At 43.8% G+C, this 17,243-nt stretch overlaps 1 protein-coding gene and 1 long non-coding RNA gene across 3 annotated transcripts; one reads left to right on the top strand and one right to left on the bottom strand.

The window, feature by feature from the left end:
• Nucleotides 1-760: 760 nt before the first annotated feature.
• LOC138067556 (uncharacterized) lies at nt 761-1,980 on the bottom strand. The gene is made up of 3 exons (XR_011141731.1): nt 1,844-1,980; nt 1,397-1,487; nt 761-871 (listed from the first exon to the last, which is right to left on the bottom strand). It is a non-coding gene; the product is annotated as an uncharacterized lncRNA (long non-coding RNA).
• Nucleotides 1,981-2,622: 642 nt separating this feature from the next.
• CGRRF1 (cell growth regulator with ring finger domain 1) lies at nt 2,623-15,959 on the top strand. 2 transcript variants are annotated; one of them, XM_068947520.1, is made up of 7 exons: nt 2,623-2,801; nt 7,718-7,857; nt 9,138-9,315; nt 9,512-9,659; nt 13,092-13,199; nt 14,597-14,686; nt 15,435-15,959. In XM_068947520.1, the coding sequence occupies exons 1-7, from the start codon at nt 2,698-2,700 to the stop codon at nt 15,690-15,692; spliced, it is 1,026 nt and encodes a 341-aa protein (XP_068803621.1). In that variant the 5' UTR covers nt 2,623-2,697; the 3' UTR covers nt 15,693-15,959. The 2 variants fall into 2 exon arrangements, with proteins under 2 accessions (XP_068803621.1, XP_068803620.1); XM_068947519.1 differs by having other exon boundaries at nt 14,597-15,953.
• The last annotated feature ends 1,284 nt before the right edge of the window (nt 15,960-17,243 follow it).

Raw genomic sequence — 17,243 nt, 5'->3', positions numbered from 1 at the left:
CATCCTGGCAAACACACAGTCCCGACACACACACTGTGCCAACACGCACGCTGTGCCAGCAGGTGCACCGCCCCGACATGCACACCGCCCCAACACACGCCAACCTGGCATACGCAGTCCCAACACACACACACCGTGCCAACGTGCACACTGCCAACACGCACACCAGCCCAACATGCACACCGCCCTGACCCGCACACCATCCCTGACGTGCACACCGCCTTGGCACACACACCGCTCTGACCCGCACACCACCCCGACAGGCACATCATCCTGACACACGCAACGCCTGACACACACACTGCCCTACACATGCCATCCTGGCATACACTCAGTCCCGACACATACACCCTGCCAACATGCACAATGTGTCAACACACACACCACCCCGACACACCCACTATCCCTGACGTGCACACCACCTTGGCACACACACCACTCTGACCCACACACTGCCCCGACCAGCAACACCACCCTGACACGCACACCGCCACGACGCACAGCCCGCGGCGGCCGCTCGGGCCTTCGAGAGCAGCGGCGGTGCCCCACGGGCGTCCCCGCGCCGCGGCGGCGGTGCTGCTCCATAACCCCCGGTGCTGCGCCAGGGCCACGGCACCATGGCTGTAGGGCACCGCGTCGTACCACGCTGCCGTGGCCTCGCCTCGGCCCCCAGCCAAATGCTGGAGGTTCCCCCCGCAACGCTTTTAATGTGGAGAAAAAAAAAGAAGAGGGTTCTTCTTCCTTCTCCTTCGTAAACCATCTGCACAAATAGTGGTTTTAAAACTGGAAAACCGCTGTGAAATGCTTTTTGGTGGACCAAGCCGACGGCAGTTTTTCAGATCCCGCCTTCCCGTTAAGATGCTCTGTCGTGCTGTTCCCAGTGATACGAACAAAACAGAAAGAGAACAGCGATTTTGTTTCTCAGCGGTTGATGTCCTTTTAAATGTGAAAAGGGCCGAATATTTAGACCCTGATCTTTGGAGAGCTTTGTCTGTGGAAACCCATTACCTTAAATGGTGCAGTATGCTGCTTGAAGTTACAGACTGGAGCCTTAATAAAGCCAGTATCTATTAATCTTCAGCACTAAAAATAATACTACGAGTATGTTTGCATCAGGTGCTGGGCGCCTTTCATGATAGACGCAGGGAACTTGTAAACACCATAATTACTTGCGTTCTTTAGAGGTTTTGTTTCCCAAATTATTTTTTGATTTCAGTGATGCTCATTTGAAATAGTGAAAGTGCATCTCGATCCCTTGCTGTTTTTATCTGAAGAAGAAAAATCTGTAGTTTCTGTGAGCAGCAGGGACTACTTTGTATTGAGAAGATGACATCCATCCCCCCACCCCACCCTAGATTACAACCCAACTCTAACATTAACTGTGGCACATATGTACCTGCTGAGCAAACTTAGAAGAAGCCTTACAGTCTTTCCTTTCGGTGGAAAGCAGGAGGGGATGGATCCGGAGACCTTCCTCATTTGTTTATCTAGAGGAGAAATAAATCGTGTGTTAGAACATAAAACGTGAAGGCAATGAAACCAGGAGGAGAAGGAAAGTCTATCGGCACTTTCGTCCTTCAGCTTGTTCATGTTCTCATGTAAAACGATCCCATTATTTTGCACCAGTTTCCTACAGAGTCGAGGCTTATTCACCACGAAACGCATGTGTGCAAATTAATTGGAGCTCACAGAAAAATTTAGCTAAGTATGACTGGCGGATGTCGCCGAGATCAGCACGTTTCAGGGCTATAGGTGGCTGGGTAAAAGAAACAGATCTTACTGCTACTCTTGGAGGACAAGGGCGAAAGAGGAGAACGACGTGGTCGGGAGACTACTTGCTTACCAAAGCTGAGAGTAATTCTGGACGCAAACCAGGATTTGGACTCAACAAATCACATATACGAGCAGCGAACGCTAGACGAACTTCTCTTCCATAATAGGCTGTTGGTATAGGTCTGTCTCGGCGTCGGGGAACATAGCTGGCCTTTTCCGCGTAGCTGGAAATTGGTTGCAAAAGAAAATGCCTTGTTTCTCACAAATCCCCTAACACTGCGAAATAAAAAAAAAGCCATCACCTTGTCCGCTTACTAAACGGGAACGACCGCGCCTGCGAAGACCTAACACCTCAAGGGCGGCCTCACGTGAACCGTACTAATGACTTAAACGCCCGATCCGTAAGGCAAAACTGCACGTTGTCGGCAAGAGCTCCGGCAAGGCCTGCGGAAGCGCAGCACTGCCAAGCGGCGACGCGAAGCCTCCCGCCCTCCGCGCGTCCTTAACCGCAGCCGCCTCCTTGTGCAGCAGGCCGCACGGCGGCAGCCTGAGCGTTACAACAGGCGAGACACGCTAGCCTGGGTTTTGTGCGCTCTCTGTAAGAGGCCGTCGGAAAGACGTGGAAGCGTTTCTTGTCCGGAGCCCGATACTCGGGGTGCCCGGGGGCTGCTGAAGGCAGGAACGGGGAGGATTTCGGCGACGGTTTTCCCTCGCCAGCGCAGCCCGCCGGGCGCCGCCTTGCCCGCCCGGGCCCTCGTCACTAGGCAACGCAGCCCCGCCCAACTGAGGGTGCGGGCAACGGCCTCGCGGCTGCGCTGCGCACGCGCGCGCATGCGCCCGCGGGGCGGGGTGGGGAGAGCGGGCGGCGGGGCCGGTTGGGCGGCGAGCGGTGCGCGCCGCCGCTGGGGGAGGCGGCGCGGGCCCATGGCCGCCGTGTTCCTCGTCACGCTCTACGAGTACTCGCCCCTCTTCTACATCACCGTCGTCTTCGTCTGCTTCCTGGTCACCAGCGGCCTGGTGCTGGGCTGGTGAGTGCGGCGCCGGCCTGGCGGAGGGCGGCGGCGTGGGCCTGGCACCCCCGTGAGGCGGCGGCGGCGGCGGCGGGGGGGGGGGGAGGGGCGGCGCCCGCCGTGGGGGCTGCGGTGCGGCCGTGAGGTGACGCGGGGAGTGGGGGGGAGGGTCGGGGAAGCGGGGTTTTGGCGGAGGCGAGGGAGGGCTAGCGCTGAGGGGCTGGCAGAGCTGGAGGAGGGCGGTAGAGAGGGGACGGGGCAGCGCCAGGTTGGCGGGAGGGGCCAAGAAAAAAGCGTTGCTGTGAGAGATGGGACCGCTCAGACCTTGCTGGTAGGTGAGATGGGCAGATACTGGTGGCTGGCTGGAAGCCCGTCAGGAGTTATGCCTGGCAGGCTTTGCGGCGGGGTGAGGTGAGGTGCCGGGCTAGGCCGGGCACCGGTCCGTTGGGCTGGCAAAGCTCATTTCGGGCGAATGGAGCAGGATGCTGGGGCGAGGGGGCGGAGGGCCTTAAGGAGCTGAACCCGCAGAAGCACCTGGAGGGGTGAGGAGTGGAAGGCCCTCTCCTTCTGGCGTTTGAGAGCGTTCAGCAAGGACGTCACCTTTCCCTCTTTCAAAAACAAGCCCTCAAATGTCTGTTTATAGCGCGGCTGCGTCTGTTTCCCTGCCAATTCAGTGTTGTCCATACACGTAAACGCAGATATTCGCCAAGAGGAGACCATTGATTAGCAATCAAAATATAGTATGTAGGAATTGTGGGTAAGCCGCATATTGGTGTGGTTTCTGGAGAGAATAAAAATGAATAAAAATGAATTACTGCATTTCCTCCTGTTGACTTAACAAGCTGTATCTGTACTGCTGTGCCTCAGTGTTCTCCTTGAATTACAGGTGTTTTAGCTGTAGTTGTTTGTTCTCTTGGCAGCTTATAAATACACTGCCTGACTTTTCCTTTAGTGCAAAGTCTTTCCCTTGTTCATAGCACTTTGTTAGGTGCCACCAGCTCAGACAAACATATGCCATCTATCACCTCGTGTGCGAGTGAAATTATCTTTTGATCTTTCAGGTATGCTTTGTGCAAAGTTTTGTTCTTGTTTTTACATTGCCTCCCCTAGCGCTGGGTAGGTGTAAGTGAAGGCAAGACTGGCCTTTCTGTTGGATGCAGCTCCACCTCGTTATTGCCTGGTGAGAGAGGGTGGTAGAAATCCTTTTCATAATTCCCATTCTCCCATTGCGCATTGACAATATAATGTTGCCATCCACTTCTCTGCACTTTTTTACTATATCAATTCTTAAAGATATTACCTTAAAAATGCTGAATTCAGATAAATTTCCAGCCTGTATATCCAGAAACTGTGATCCTTAATCAATTTAATCATTATTTGTCTGCTTGTATTTAATGCTTTGCCATCCTCTGCTGCAAAATGCCTGAGTTAGGCTGCACTCAGGACATAAAGACATGCCAGCAGATCCTTGCATTTGCGTGTGCTTGATGTTTCTGGGGCTACAGGGTGGGCAGAGGACTGTCCAGATGCATTTTTTTTCCCTCAGAATTAGAGCTTCTAGATGTTTTTGCACTTAAAATTGCAGTTTACATAAACATACCCAAACTAACTTCAAACTAGTTTGCTTAGGAACTGTTAATCGAGAAGTCCAGCAGCATGAAGTTCACATTGTCTGAATATTTGACCAGCTTTTCAGAGATATTTGCAGCTACCTTTGTATTCTGCTATACTGTGGCCATATGACCAAGAGTCTGCAAGCAACTTCAGTATTTCTGCAGTTACGGCTGTGCTGAAGTACTCTTGGACTTACTAACTCATGAAAACAACTTGATCCTTTATTTGCTATACAGAATACTAGAAAAGAGTATGATATTATATGAATACAAAATATTTGATATATTGCTGTAATGACATTTAATTTTCTTCCCCGCTCCCATCATTTTCAGCATCAGTCATCAGCCTGTTCTATGGATGTGTTCATGGTGGTGTAAGTCAGCCTGAAAAACAGCAACTCCTTATGAATGCTGTCATTTTCATTTGCAAAATCATGCGTTGATTTCATGAATGTCTGTTTTTTTTGGCCAGCCTTAGATACCTGTGGCCCTGCTCGGAGGGTCAACGTGGGTTACTGAACAGGTAGCTTTCTAGGGCCAGCCTATTAGATGCTCTGGGCATAGGAATGAAGTGAAATTTAGGCTGGCTGAATATTGTCCTGAACTGCCTTTTAGCTGGAGATGAGTGTTGTTGGCATCAGGGGAAGCTATGGGCTCAGCACCTCCTCAAAGTCCTGAGACTGCTCTTTGAAGAAACTAACTGCTGAACCAAACCAACAGGAACCCTTGCCTTTTCTAAACTAACACAGTTCTCAAGAAATTCATTATTCCTTATGCCAGCCAATGATCTGCTTCTGGACTGACAGAATGTTAACTGCAAAAAACAACCTCCCCCCCCCCCCCCCCCCAAAATACAAAAAAAAAAAAAAACCTCTAGCTTTTTTCATCCTTCATGCACTGAGAACAACATTAACATTTTTACAACACTATATTTTTTTTGTTGAGCAGAAAGGGGCTTTTGCCACCAGCTGCTGCTTAAACTCTGTACTAGAGACCTTTTTCTATGCTGCTTTTCATGGTGATTATCCTGTTGCTTACGACCAGTGAAGAAAGTTCCCAAAGAATAGGGTTTTTACTTTGGAACCAGCCAGATGGTACAAGACAGGAGGCATCTCTATATGCTGCTGCAGAGATTAACTCCATTGAATCTTGGATACTGAACAAGTGAAACAGCTGCTGCACCTGGTTTCTTTATGAGTAAGATGTTTAAGTGGTGTACTTCATTGTAGCCCCACTGAGGTCAGCACAGCCCTGTTTACTTACATCAGACAGAGGTTTGACTCTCCACGTGCACGGACTAAATATGGCCGAGTGCTCCGTATTATGTCTTAAAGCAATGCAAATCTTTCTGTGAAAGAGCAGCAAGCCAAAGGAATTTACTCGTGTTTTTTTTTTTTTCTTGTTTTTCTCCTGTACACAAACAAAATCCTCTTGTTATCAAAGATGGAGTAACATGTATACGTTTCCCCCCCCCACACACACACACACTGCCCCGAGGCTCTTTTTCCTTTCTGGGGTATCTGTGACTCTCATGCAGGCAAGATAGTAAATGGTCAAGGAAACCTTTTGAAACCATTTGTTAGACTGCCAGGAACAGGTTGTTGCTACTGAGGATGCCTTTGAGAATTTTCTTCTGAAGTAGTTTCCTCAGCTTGAAAATCACTTTTGTCTGATGTTTTTGCCTGTTAGTCTTACAGATGGCATCCCTCCAACGTGAATTAACAGGCAATTTTGAGGAGCCCAGTGTCTGTAAAGCTCTGCTTTTCTTCTTGATTTAACATCTCTTTCATGCAGGAGACAGAAAAGATTTAAAAAACAGCTTAAAGCAGTAGCAAAGCCACAAAATTGTCTCTTTGGCTCAGAGCTGTATTGTACCTGAAATTTCTTTAGCAATTTTCAAAGTGATTACATTTGAGTTGGTAGTACCCTTTTCTGCTCAAGTTATTGTTTGGAGATCCATCTCCCTGTGACAGCTACTATTTCAGTATAGTAAATGGAAACAGTTGATGAAGAGAAGAGCCTATGCTTCATGTCATTCTTGCTAGAAGGTTTGTTTCTGTGTGAAACGAGTGTTTCAGGATTTTCAGCCAGGCGGTATGCTGATGACTGCATAGACCAAAATTCAAAGCCGTTAAACAGGCCATGACTTAGCCAGTACAGCTGGCAGTGGCAAAAGCACAAATTCATGAAAGTACAGCCTGAGCTAAATAATAACTGTTTTATAAAATGTGTTAACAGAAGACCTCCACAGCCTTTCCCTGATGCCTTGCTCTTGAGACAGGACTGGATTAATGCAATTAGGAAAAACTCTTCAGTCTCCAAAATAGTCTTCTGATTGCATATCTAGGGCAATTTCTCTAATCGTTTTTGGTAACTGAAAGTTATTGTTGTCACCTTAAAAAAATTAATTATTTCAGCCAAATATAAAAACAAGTCTATTGTGGAGCAAGTTTTGTAGATTATGATCTCCTGTAATGGTTCCTTTAAAGGCTTGAGGCACGAGAATATGAAAATTCTGGGTGTTGTATCAATATTGGAAATTGTCCCAAAGTATTCTGTTGTGGTTTCTTTGATTTTTATTTTGATTCATGTGATGTTTAAGTGAGTTTTTAAGCTGTTGCTTCATTATCCTTTCAGATTCAGAATATCAGGTGGGCTAATGTTCTAGTTCCAGCTTTGAAGGGGTATTAGAGTCTCAGCTTTGATTCAGAGTCTTGACTACTTTGCCTTTGGGCTCTGGCTCAAAGCAGAGAATTTCAGGCCCCAGACTTAATATCAACGTACTGTTATAATTGAGTGGGAATTGAGACCGTGGGAAGCCAGGGTCTCTCACTCTCCCTTAAAATGATCTCTTTGGCTGTAGTTAGAGCTACACGTACTTTAGGGCAGAAAGATCCACTTTAAGGTGTCCTCGCAGAGCACCCAGTCCATTAGGTCTGTTCCCTCTCTGCCAGCAGCTACTTCTTGGTTCTGTCAGTAGATGTGCAGAAGATCAGTTGGGAGGAAGCTTTGGCTAACCCTTTACCACTAGAGGGCATTGACCATCCTCACTAATTTCACTCTCTTTCTAGAAATGTTGCAGGAGTAAAGTATTCCAATTTTAAAGATTTTATTTAGCCGTGCTAAGACTCCCATCTTTTACAACAGAAGGCTGGAGTCAGATTGACAGGTTATATTATGCATGCATCCTAGCAAAAGCTGAGCTTTGTTTATTTGTATAAGTTTTACTTGTTGTGCTGCTTGTTATTTAGAGCTGAAGAACAATTCAAACATGCCAACACTAACATAGCCCGCTTGCTCTTGTTGTTTCATGTCTCTTAGGTTTGGTTTGGGTGTTCCTGTTATTCTGAGAAACTCGGAAGAGACAGAATCCAGCACAAGAGTATTGAAAAAGCAGATGAGACAAGTGAAGAATCCTTTTGGGTTAGAAATCTCTCGTCCTTCTGCAGCTTCGGTAACAAGTCAGTGGATTTCTGATATGCTTGATTTTTGTTAGTTTGGGTTTCTAAACAGAAATAAGCATTTTTGCACAGCTCACAAGTCAGTGTGGTGTTTTTCCAGCGTGAAATATTTGGATATCTATGTACAGTTTATGATTAATGAAATACTTCCTGCTATAATGAATTTTTAATAAAAAAGCACTTGCCGATTACCAGCTACTGTGGGTGTTTTTTGTAAACTTCATATATTACAAGGTGTATGCCATCCAGTTAAAAATCGAAGTCCCAGATCTCCAGTTGTACTTAGCAGTGCAGTATTTTAAAAAATATAGGTAGCGCTGTATTTCAGTGGAAACTGTATTTTTGTGAGTCTTTGTGGGTCAGAGCTGAAGTAGTCCCTAACATCCTTGAAACTACCCACGTAGGAAGCAATATTCATGCCCTTCTGCATTGTTGGGGAGTAGTAAGCAAAAGTGAGCATCTTCCACCCACGTGCACACACACGAAGCCTATCAAGCCTTCCTATGAAAAAGAAAAGTGCTGGAGCAGTTAATGCATATTCTTCATCTTCCCCCTCCCCCAACACAAAAAAAGTCTTAGTGTTCTGGTTACATGGATTTTTCAGAAGGTTTAAGTGCTTGAATTTGGCAGAACTTTTCAAGAATTTTGCTCCTATTTGTGCAGTAAGTGTTTAGAAGTTAATACGTTGGGTACTCGGTTCTTTTCGAGATCTGCTTCTTTCTTGGCTTTCTAGGTAGGAGCTAAACGCTCCTGCAAATCTGCACCATTGGATATTTAAAAATCTAGCTCTAATGGTTCAGTCTGGCATTTTTTGCACTAAGGATTGAGAAAAGAAATGGAGCATGGAGATCCTGTCCTTATCCTTCCTCTGGTTAATCAAGAGAGCCCTTTGCTTTCTGAAACGACAGAGGGTATCGTAGGCCAGGGATCCAATTAATACTATTATCTAAAGAGGGAATGGCCTCTGAGGCAGGGGAAATGCTCTGGTGTCTGACAGGGAACGTGTAAAATGGTACCAGCAGCTAAAGCTTACCCTATATAAAGAGGACATGTGCTGCTTTTCTTAGCTTGATCAGCTATTGTATCTCCTTGCACCCACTTCCTCATCTCTGTTGACTTTCATAAGCGCTAAACCTAGCCTGAACTTTAAAGATTAAATTAGTACAATAAAAATCTGGGACAATGAAGTTGCCTTTTGCCTTTTTAAGAGCCTACCCTTAGCAATTCCAGAATTCCTGCACATGGGTGATTTAATGAAGTCCTTATCTTCTTTCTGCAAGAGGGTATAACATTGACACCTGATTGTCTGGAAGACTGTATTCTTACGTGCTACTGGGGCTGCAGTGTTCAAAAACTCCACGAAGCGTTGCAAAAACATGTCTACTGCTTCAGAATAAAGACTCCTCAGGCGTTAGAGGATGCTCTATACAGCGAATACCTCTATCGACAACAGTACTTGTATCCTTTTTAAAACTGTTTTGACAAAATATGTTAATTTATTGGCACAGGGAGAGTTGAGACTCTTGAGCATTCAGCAGTTTTTGGCACGATATATTTATGAAAGCATATGATAAAAAAAAAAAAGTCTTTGTGCAAATGTCACATTTGTCTTCAGTTGCAGTGACACTGATTGTTTTCCTTGACACAAATAAAGCATTAAAAAAAATGACAAGGAAGAAAAATATTGTCAGTTACCAGAAGATGCTCAAGTTGTCGATTTTGGCCCGGTGCCTAGATCTCGCTATCCATTGATAGCTTTGTTGACTTTAGCTGACGAAGAAGACAGAGAAATATATGATATTGTAAGTAATATAAGAATATGTTATAGGGTTGCTTTATTTAGGTTCTGAATGCTTCAGGAGACAAATCTAGCCTGGAATGCAATGACTTCCTTTCCTTGGCCTAGAATTGTGCTAGAATTTAGTCCCGAGCTTTGTCACTGATGACTCCGTGGCAGAGGGGCAAGGATAATTGTTGTATAAAAATGTATGTATGCCGTGCAAAAGACGCTTATGATTTTCACAGAGCTCATGTCTGCAGAGGTGTTCTCTGTGGTCAGATAAACTAGGGTTGTGGGAGGTTACTAAGCTATTACTCAGCTCTGATCACATAAACCTCTAGTGGAGCTCTTGAGATGATAACGATCTTTCAGGTTGCTATTGGCAAAAAAGGATTTTTTTTTAATGTTTTCCCAGATATTTGAGCTGATTTCTGGCTTGAACATGAGGAACATAGAAATTACCTTTCTGCAACACGCGCAAGTCTATGTAGTTCAGTACATTGTGTTTCACAGTAGCCAGCCCCAGGTTATTTGTAGGAAGGTGTGAAAATCCTGCAGCAGACTGATATGCGATACTCAGCGCCTCAAAAAAGTCTCTTCCTAATCTCTTACAGTCTAAGTAGCTTCAGCCTTGTCACATGCAATTTAATATCCCTTCTAAATTCTGGTTCTTATTAGAAGTTGATTTTTTGGGAGCAATTTGGAACACACTTGTCTCCCTTTTTTTTTCCTCTTGTTATTTGGTTGATGAACTGATAGCTCTAACTGCATGAACAATAATACATATAAAGGCAGAAGGAAGCTGCCTAAGCCCACTGAACCTTCTTCTGTACGCTCATTTGGAAATTGTGATCACGGCAGTACTTAGGAGAACTCGTGTGTTCCCTCTCCAGCTGATGCCTGTCCGTGGCTTCTTGTCATCCGACCTTAGGACTGCCTTGCCTCACTACCCTCTTCCTTCAAGAGATTTTTTTTTTCAGCTGTTCCCCAGATCAGTATGTCTATGTATGTTTAGAGCTCAGTTTAGCTTAATATAAAGAAACTCTAAATTTGAGTTTGTTTGATATTAGCATGGAGATGAATTTGTAGCACCACTTTTTCCTTCCTTAACACAGAAGAAAGCAGTGGAAGAAAAGTGAGGGAGGGTTTTTTTTCCCCCCTGATTTTGGAGGAAAGGAGTATGGTTGGAATCTGCTAATGTGATCAAAGAAATAACTGTACCTGAACTCCTTGCAAGCCAAATATCAGGATTCGAGCTAATGTTGAAACAAACTTGTGAAATGCAAGCATGCTAGGGAGAGGGACCTTTGCCACTGCAGCCGATATTCTGTTATCAGAAGGGATGGTATGATTTCTCAAATCAGTGCATGAAGCTCCAACTTAAAATTAGCTTTTTTTTTGGTCTCCATCACCACAGATGGTGTTCCAGAATCTCTTTTCTGGGAGGTAAAAACTGTCCTCTAATTTTCATCCTGAAAGTGTTTGTGGCCATGTCATACCTATTTGGTTTTATGCCAGAACTCTCCTCTAGCTCCAGAAAATTAGAGTGAGTAAGCATAGAAGACAGTTACAGAAATGATTTGAAGACTGGAAGGGCTAAAGTGGAAGATTTAGGTCTCAGACCTCATGTATAAAACAGAAGACTGAGAAGTTTCTTGATTACGGTATGCAGGTATTTACATGGAAAAATATCTAGTGCTCATGGGAAAGGGATTCTGTAATCAAATACAGCATAGCATTTCTGCTTTATTATGGTATAAGAGTGTATATTTCTATATGATAGGATAGCATTATAGAGGAGACAATAGCTTGAAGCTGAAGCTGGAGACGCATTAGGAAGCGGTCCTACTCACGTGTCAAAAAATTGGCTAGATTTCTGAACGAACTATTAATGGAGGACCCACCATTGAGAGGGCACTTGTGTTATGGTTGGATGACATAATACAAATACACTGGTACACTGAGAGCAACGGTCACAGCAGCTGTGAGGGTGACAGAGCACTGGAACAGGTTGCCCAGAGAGGTTGTGGGGTCTCCTTCCTTGGAGATATTCAAAAGCCATCTGGACAGGGTCCTGGGCAACCTGCTCTAGGTGACCCTGCTTGAGCAGGGGGGTCGGACCAGATGATCTCCAGAGGTCCTTTCCAACGTCAACCATTCTGTGACTCTGTGAAGCTAGCTTTTAAACTCTTGCCATCAAAATGCAACAGCTGTCATTTTAATGGAGAATTAATGGCTTTTGGGTTCCAAAACTGAGCAGATCTTTATGAAACTATATGATACATTGTGATTAAAAAAAAACCCTCATTGCCAAAGGATAGTAAATTCATTTAGTATGAACACATATGTATATGCATGTACACATACATTTAAACTTTGCTTTTAATTAGCCACATAGTGGCTTTCTAAGTGCAAGTCTGATTTACCATGCTCGTTTAAAAAAAAAAAAGTAGCTGTCTTACAGGTTTCATTTCTCTTAGGACAGCTTCTGGGAACTACAGTAATATTGAGTTTCACTTCTGAGGCTGTTATGTAATTTAGGCAGGGAAAGGGTATTAAACACAGCATGCAAGCTTAGAGTGCTTTTATTTTCAGAAAAATGAAGTGGAAAGTCAACCCATGGGGTCCTCTTATAATCCTTTTCAGTGAATTTTGTCTTGTGCTTACTGAGTTTACAAGCCAGTCAGTGACACGTCTAAATGCTTTTTGGAGCCAAAAATATAAAGTCTGTGTGTTTGTGAGGGAAGTGAGAGAACGTGGGAGAAGATTTTGCCTTTTATACGTTGCTCTATAAATCTGCACTCAGAATTCAGTTGACAGTGTTGTTTCTTGTGTTGGAGGCAGGCTGGATTGCAGCTGCAGAAGAGTGCACCGTATTGGACTTAAGTGCCTGCACTTGCTGGGGGCTATGTTGGTGTAGGCAAATCCTTGGATTTTATCAACTTCACTCCCATCTAGGAAGAGCTCATCACAACTTAACCTCTGTACTCAGAGGAGTGTAGGAGTTGCTCCTCCTGGATGAAATTATTATGGAGGTAGCTGCTATGAGGCACATGCATGACTATGTAAGTCCTACCACAGCTGCATAAGCATGTAACTTCAAGAGAACTTCATGTGCTTACGTGCTTTTTGGTTGGGGCCTTGCTCTGTTAGGTAAGAGCAGTCAGAGTGACTTCACTGTAAACTGGCCATGGAAGAACTCCGTCTAAAACCAGTTTAGAAAGCTGAAACTCCACAAAGCGCTGTCTTGTGCCACATGCTGTTTTTACCTTGCCCAGCATTTTTTCTCTATATTTAAAGTCAATATTGTTGCAGCCCTGATTGTCTAAGGAAATAAGCAAGTCAGAGCTTATAACAAAGTATGTAAGCTTTCAAGTATATGGATCCTCTATTTTATACAAATCGTATATGTGAAAAGGAAACGTGCTAAACAGAACTTCTTTTTTTTTGGTAGATATCAATGGTGGCTGTAATTCATATTCCTGATGAGAGCTACAGACTTTCCTGCAGAATGTTATTTCAGTATCTACTTCTAGCCCAAGGTCAATACCATGATCTTAAGGTAAGCTGAACTGAGCATAAATTGAGTCGTCTTTTACTTGGGCTACAGTGTTAAGTTAGTTTGTGTACATTTTCAGTATCCTAATTTAGTATAAGACTTGTGTTGTCATGCAAAGAACTGCTAATAGCTAAAATAATTTTATTAGTTAAGTAATTCCAGCTGTAGCTACTGTGCAAAAATATCTTACATGAAAACGTCAAGAGTTCCTAGATTTGTTACTAGTATAGGAATCCCTGTCCACTTATTAAAGCAGTAATAATTTAACTGGCTTTGAATGCTTCCTCCCGGTAGAACATTTGTCACCTGCTTGCTAGTCTCTCAGATAAGATAAGTGCTTTCTCCTATATCGCCCCAGTGATTGGGAGGAGCGTCTCATCAAAATGTCAGAAGTCTCATTACTTTTGGCTTTTCTCCTTAAAATTTCCTTTTACTGCAATACCTGCACAAAGATTAAGATTCTGCATAGCACAGACCACTGTCAGATGAATCAATGTTCTCATCGTTCCTGTTCTCTTTCCCACATCTGTGCATGTTGTGGGATGAACTTTGTTCTGTGTCTGTTAGGTGGTTGATGATGTGATTCTGTACCATTTCTGTATTACTGTGATAATGAAAATAACTTATGAAATTGATCAGTTAGAAAGTTGGCCGGATTAATTCTATTGACTTGATTAGTAGTCATTCAGAAATCGATTTGTCTCAAGAAATTTTTGTCCTGGCCATTTTTGACTGAAGTATTTGTCCAGGTAGGCTCTTCCCTTTATGCTTTATTTTTATGTATTGTTACCTCTATAAAAATATTGCTGAAACCATGGACAGAAACAACTGTGCAGCTGCATTTCAAAGTGTTGTTGTATATTGCGCACTGCATGGGCATCTTTGCGTGCTTTATTAGTTTACTGGCTTTAGTAACAGATCATACCCAGAAGACTTTGCACTTCATCTGAAATAAGACAAAAAGGAAACAAGGGTCATAAAATAAGGGGAAGCAGAATGGGTTGAATGAAGTGAATCTGAAGGCGTGGTGGGTACCCATGGTAGAAGGGGATAGAAGCATCCCTCTAGGCATAGAGAATGATATGCCAGGAAGCACAAAGCCCTAGCGTTCGAAACCTATGCAGTTCTAATCAGGGTCATGCAAGTACATTGATTTGTTTCAGCCCACATTTGACAACGTATCCTTAATATTTTCACAGTGGTGTGTGTCGTTTAGTGCGTCTGAATTGTATGTAGCTGAAGTCCAAGAAACTGTCTTGACTCACACAAGAGTGAGCCTGTCACTCTTTCACCCAGTGGAACCCAGGGAGCCTGACCCAACTCAACCTGCTTGGCGTGTTCAGGTGTCGGGGGAGAGTTTGTCAGTTTCTCATGATTTTTTGTGTATATGTGTATTTTAGCAACTCTTCATGTCCGCAAACAGTACTGCACCGTCTTCGAGTGATACATCCCCTGGTGAGGGAAGCACTGACAGAAGGCTGCTGGAAAAGGTTGGACTGGCTGAAGATGAATCAGAATTGCATGAAGAAAATAGTAAAGACTGTGTTGTTTGCCAAAATGGCACAGTGAACTGGGTACTCCTGCCGTGTAGGCACACGTGCTTGTGTGATGGCTGCATTAAGTATTTTCAGCAGTGTCCAATGTGTAGGCAGTTTGTTCAAGAATCTTTTCCACTTTGCAGTAAAAAGGAGCAAGATGAAGATGAATCAACCCGTATCTTGCAAGATGTTCTCCCTGCAAGAGTTTTTTAATGAGGAAAAAAATAGAAGAATTGAGTTGTATGCTCCAAGATTAAATGTAGAAAACAGACTGTTTATGGGAGGATATGTAGCATTCACTTGTAAAGTTTGCTTTTAATTGTAAAGTAATTTTCAGCTTCCTTATTCATCTTTGCTCCATATGCCCACAAGAACAGTACGTTTATCGCTGCAGTGTGGACAGTAGTAGTGTGTAGGGTGTCTTGGAAGAATGTGATTATTTTTATAAGTTCTTACTAGTTTTTCATGGAGTATTACTGGAGGCTATTTTGATTACTAAATTTAGTTTATCTACTAACAAAGAATAAAATTTACAAGTGGCACTGAAGTGCATGCAGCTCTTTGTATATTTATTATATTTAAAATACCAGAGCAATATATCATTTAAATTCAGTATAATATAGAATCCTAGCACTTTACAGAATGTGACAAATGAAGGAAAGTAAATCTTCATTGTTAAATCCATATATTTATTTTGTAGATGACGGCCGAACTGTGGCAGGAGCTGGGAGTTGGAGGTGTTCAGGACATTAAATGTTTTTGCTATTTTGAAAGGTACGCGTATGTGAGGAACCTGAGCCAAAGCCCATTGGAATCAGTGGAGAGATTCTTGTTGATTGCTGTTGGCTTGAACGGGACCTCCCTGGCACTTTCAAGCCTGAGCCTTCACTATGTCATCCTGAGGTGCAGGCTTTCAGTCTTGTTAGCAATGGGCTATAATAACTTGCTCTCCTTGTAAATGTTAGTTAATTGCTCTGTAGAGTGGTAACTTGGGCAGTATTGCTGCGCTATTCTTAAATGAGTAGCCTGCTTTTGCACATTTCCAACTTTTATATTTGCAGTGTCAGATTGGATGAGAACCAGTTAACTATTTACCTTTTCTTCCTTATCAGTAGTCCCAGGAAATTTACTTACTCTAATAAAGAAAGAAGCTAAAGAACAGAAGAAAATTTTTCTTTCTGATGGTGTATTGTCAAAAGCAATAAAAATGTCTTGCTGAGGAGAGAAATTGTTGTTTTGCTTCTTAAGAGAGAGCCACTTTCTTAAGTGGTAAGACAGGCCAGGTTTTCACATCTTGCTGGTGTGAGACACCAAAATACAAACACTTGTTAAAACCTGCCGGAAATGGGGAGTAGTTGCTCTCGGTCCTTCTCTTGTTCCGTTGTAGCTTTGCCCCACATCCAAATCTGGCACAGCTGCTCGGTGCCAGTGCAAGGAAGCCGTGTTCCAGGCTGTTCTGCTGCATTCTCCTGCAGCTCCTTTATTGGTGCTGACTTGTGTGCGTACCTCCAAAATAAGGAAGGAAGCTTCCCCTGCACAAGGGTGTTCTCTCTTCATCTTTCCATTGTTCTATCTTTGTTTTGCCTTGACCTTGCTTCCAAAGTCCTGGTAGTCACTTCTGAATAAAAGATTTGGGTAGTCATGCAAAGAGTAATGTTTAGTTGTAGAGACAGGTAGAGGCTGGGAATTGATGCATGTGGCCACAGATTTCCAGCCAGTGATCCATAGGCTATTTGCAAGACAATTTATCTAGTTTATGTAGGGTGACCTTCCTTTCAAGGGACAACTCAGGAATAAACTGCTGGCCAAATCAACTGTTCACTTGCACTGTCTGTCAGACAGTAATAAAATACTTAAGTGTCTGTGAGGACTGATCTGTGCTTGCAGAGAACTTCTGATGCCAGAAAGTTCTGTATAGAAATCACCACGGCAAAGAATGCTGGATGTGCAGCAATTCAGGAGGCTGAGAACAGCAAGAGGAAATCCAAGAAAAATGTAATAACTGACAGGGCACGTGCTGGATGAAGTGCTGACTGCACCAGGCCCATGCCACAGGTAAGACCACAATGCAGACGTGGAGCAACAACAGTGTGATGCAACTCAAGCAGGCCCAGAGCCGCCTACATTAAGAGAGAGTGTAGAGACTAAACATCATGCAGTGTCCTCACCCCTCAAGATGAACCACAAAGGCATGATGAGGACTTGACAGACAACATCCCTTGTCCTCTGTCACCACAAGTAATCCTGACCCGAGCGCTCGGACACTAGCACTGGGTTCTAGCGAGTATGTGAGTGTGCGAAAATGAATATGAAAGAATGAGTGGGTGAAATCATTCTTCTTTAAAATAAAATTCTTGTTCTCCTTCCACGTGGCCTTGCACTGAGTTTTGCTACCTTGGTTGCTACATGCCATCAAAGATTTGGCCATCATTTAGTGTCCATCCTTGGTAGATTTGCTTTGTCGTTTGCTGATCCTCTGCTATAATCCATCTTTGCTGACGGCAGACTA

This window comes from Struthio camelus, chromosome 5 (assembly GCF_040807025.1).
Source record: "Struthio camelus isolate bStrCam1 chromosome 5, bStrCam1.hap1, whole genome shotgun sequence".
NCBI classification, from domain to species: domain Eukaryota; kingdom Metazoa; phylum Chordata; class Aves; order Struthioniformes; family Struthionidae; genus Struthio; species Struthio camelus.
The sequence above is the reverse complement of the archived record's forward strand: the minus strand, read 5'-3'. Positions and strand labels throughout refer to the sequence as shown.

What these genes read in the sequence shown, in the direction of transcription:
- CGRRF1 (XM_068947519.1), top strand. Translation starts at nt 2,698, where the DNA reads ATGGCCGCCGTGTTCCTCGTCACGCTCTACGAGTACTCGCCCCTCTTC. An exon ending in AGCGGCCTGGTGCTGGGCTG is followed by an intron (nt 2,802 to 7,717) that starts GTGAGTGCGGCG and finishes CATGTCTCTTAG; the next exon opens with GTTTGGTTTGGGTGTTCCTG. An exon ending in TTCTGCAGCTTCGGTAACAA is followed by an intron (nt 7,858 to 9,137) that starts GTCAGTGGATTT and finishes TCTTTCTGCAAG; the next exon opens with AGGGTATAACATTGACACCT.